The sequence below is a fragment of the Coffea eugenioides genome, chromosome 2 (genome assembly GCF_003713205.1).
Source record: "Coffea eugenioides isolate CCC68of chromosome 2, Ceug_1.0, whole genome shotgun sequence".
Taxonomy (NCBI): Eukaryota; Viridiplantae; Streptophyta; class Magnoliopsida; order Gentianales; family Rubiaceae; genus Coffea; species Coffea eugenioides.
In genome coordinates, this window is record NC_040036.1 from 31,549,581 (window position 1) to 31,552,500 (window position 2,920).

Below are 2,920 nucleotides of genomic sequence, written 5' to 3' on the forward strand. Positions count from 1 at the left end.
TTAATAAAGATGAAAAAAAAGCTAAAATGGTTCATGTAACCAAAAATAGAAAATTTACTAGGAAATAGTTCCTTTATTCCATTGAGTCAAATGAATCGATTACAAAAAACCAACAACAATGGTTTATAAAACAATATCATATTTTGATTGTTTGTATCGATATCCAGACATCATGCCCTAACACACCTTTATTACATTCCTCCCCACTCCTCCATTTCTCAATATCTCCTTCACCCCTGAAACTAATTGTTTAGCAATTAATTTAGTGCCTGTAGTAGGCAAAGAAGGACACGAGGGAGGCACCGACAACGGTTCCAACGGCGGGCAATGCAGCATAGGCACTGTTGGCTGCTTCTGGTGCAGGTGCGGGTGCCTGGCTCTCAGCCAAGACTGCGCTCACGGAGGCAGCGGCCACAAGGACTGCACAAGCGATCTTCTTCATCTCCATTTTTTTTGGGGTTTTTTTAAGGCAGTTGAAGGGCAAGAACCTCAAAGAATTTTGAGAATAGTTACCCAACCTTGCCCCTTTCGGTTGAAAATATGCCTGTGCTTCTGATGCTCTTGATGCTGGATGCTCTTGCTTGGCTTTCTTCCTTCGTTAATGGAAGCCATTTATAGGTGTGGTTTTGGACTTTGTTGGAATAAATGTGTGGTGATTTGCAGGTAAAGTAGTTGTTTCCATGAGGACAGGAGATGTTTAAGCTACTCCCTTGAATGGTTCTTTATATAAGTGGTTTAAAAACAAGTAGGAGAAGTAGGAGGTTGTTTAGGATATTTGTTGTTGCACCTAAACTAATTATGCTCTATATGTACTTTTGGTATGAGATTGTTTAATATCTATAGCCTTTAATAAAAGGGAAAACCTTATTATAAACGATATATGATTTATAGGATGAATATAAACTAAAAGATTATCCACTTCTTAATTACTTGTTTCTATCACACAGAGATATCTTGTTTCAAAACTAAGGATAAATTTAAACTAAAAGATGATCCACTTTTAAATTATTTGTGTCTGTCACATAGAGATATCCCGTTTCAAAATTACTTTTCTGTAGGTGAATTGTTATAAAAAATAGTTAAGAAACGCAAGGCATAGGTGGAAAAAGGGTATATATTTTACGTGAGTCTAGGAGACTAAGGCATTAGAGACAAGGGATGAGATGACAATATGCTTACCTTGATGTTTTGATTTTTACTCAGCCAAGCCTTTTTTTAAACATTTTTTTAATTGTAAATATGATATGCGCATCTAGATTTGACCAATTAGTGATGTCCTTTCCAATTCGTGATCTTCTAAGAAGGTAAAGATCCAAAACAAAACAGAATTCCAATGTGAGTAGGGATTTTAAAAAAAAAAAAAATTTTGACAGATTATCTTAAGTACTAATATTTGTCCTTTCATTTATTTATAGGCTTAGTGCTTCCAACTATGCATCGGCACCTCTCGCACGGTAATTTATATGTGATGACTTGTCCATGACACCACAATTTTTGAAGCTTAATGTTATATAAAGAGAGAGCAATTGAAACCTTAATTAAAAAATATAGTGCAATTATCCAATAAATATTATAGAAGGTATTCATACTCTGTTTTGCACGAAAATGTGCTAATACATACACGGGAAATCGTGTACACTTTAGGATGTAATTTATTATATTTTTTTGTCATAAAAAGCTAAAAATTGTAGCCTTTTTTTTTTTTATTGAATTAGCCTCAAAAGAAAAGAAGGACTTTGATCTTCTATACTGATATCAGAAAACATTAAATACAAAATTTTGCATCAAATATACTTCAAAAACATGGCGCGTCTCCTGTTTCAGTTTCATGATCAATATATACCTCCCCTTCTGTTTCAATAAATATCTCCCCTTCTGTTTCAACATAATTTAATGATCAATTATATACCTTCCCTTCTGTTTCAATTTCATGATCAATATATGCCTCCCTCTATCTAGAATGGTTTGGATGGATTTTAAATTTTTTATCAAATTCTTCAATCCAAATAACTAGAATGATTTGGGTAATAATAGTTTTTTAAAGAATTTGAGTTAGGGCCCACGCCGGTAAGGGTGTGCAAAGTTGAAAAATTTCGATTTACCGACCGATTTCGAATTAAATTCGGAATTTCGAATTCGATAATTTGGAATAGAATTCAGTAATTCTGATTTCGAATTGGTTGAAATCGGGTCGAATTCGAAAATATAATTTCGATTTCATTTTATAATATATATATAATATAATATTTTTTAACAATAAAGTACTACTAATCGGAATAAAAAAAGAATAGATAAGGCTCGCAAAGGTTACTTAAAGCCCAATTGAAGGAAGACGGCTTGGGCAATTCTAGAATCAACTCCGCAGTCTTCAGAATCCGGAGATTTCGTTCGAGCCAAAGCCAGATGGCTTTTTCCCTGATAGCCTCTCAGACCTTAATCCTCCAAAAACCTACCGTTATTTCTCCGAACAACCTCACCGCTGCCTATCCTCTGCGGCTTTCCTTCTCCCTAGCAAACCCTAAAAGGCCGGCAATAATTGCCAAAAGCTCTGGTTACCAGAACCCCGCTCTATCTTTGCTCACCAGTTCAACTCGGACGGTGACTACACTGTTGGCTCTCGCTCTAACGGCCTCCAAGGTTCTCAATTTGGGCCTGCAATTGAAGGGCTTTCATGGCCTACCGGAGCCTTTAGTCCACTCCGCCGGCCCGGCTTTTTTCGCCACAATTGGGGATGCATCCACTGGAACTTTGAACACCGTTCACCGCGGTTGCAGCCGGGATGGCAAAATGGCTGGATATATACAACGGGGTTTTGATGGTTAGGGTTTTGCTGAGCTGGTTCCCCAATATACCTTGGGAAAGCAGGTTTTTGAATTCGGTGAATTTGGAATTCACCGAAATTCGGAATCGAATTGGATAA

At 36.6% G+C, this 2,920-nt stretch overlaps 1 protein-coding gene and 1 pseudogene across 1 annotated transcript; one reads left to right on the forward strand and one right to left on the reverse strand.

The window, feature by feature from the left end:
• Nucleotides 1-262: 262 nt before the first annotated feature.
• Nucleotides 263-448, reverse strand: LOC113760967 (arabinogalactan protein 23-like). The gene has a single exon (XM_027303739.1). The coding sequence runs from the start codon at nucleotides 446-448 to the stop codon at nucleotides 263-265; it is 186 nt and encodes a 61-aa protein (XP_027159540.1).
• A 1,955-nt stretch (nucleotides 449-2,403) lies between these two features.
• Nucleotides 2,404-2,920, forward strand: LOC113759481 (annotated as a pseudogene).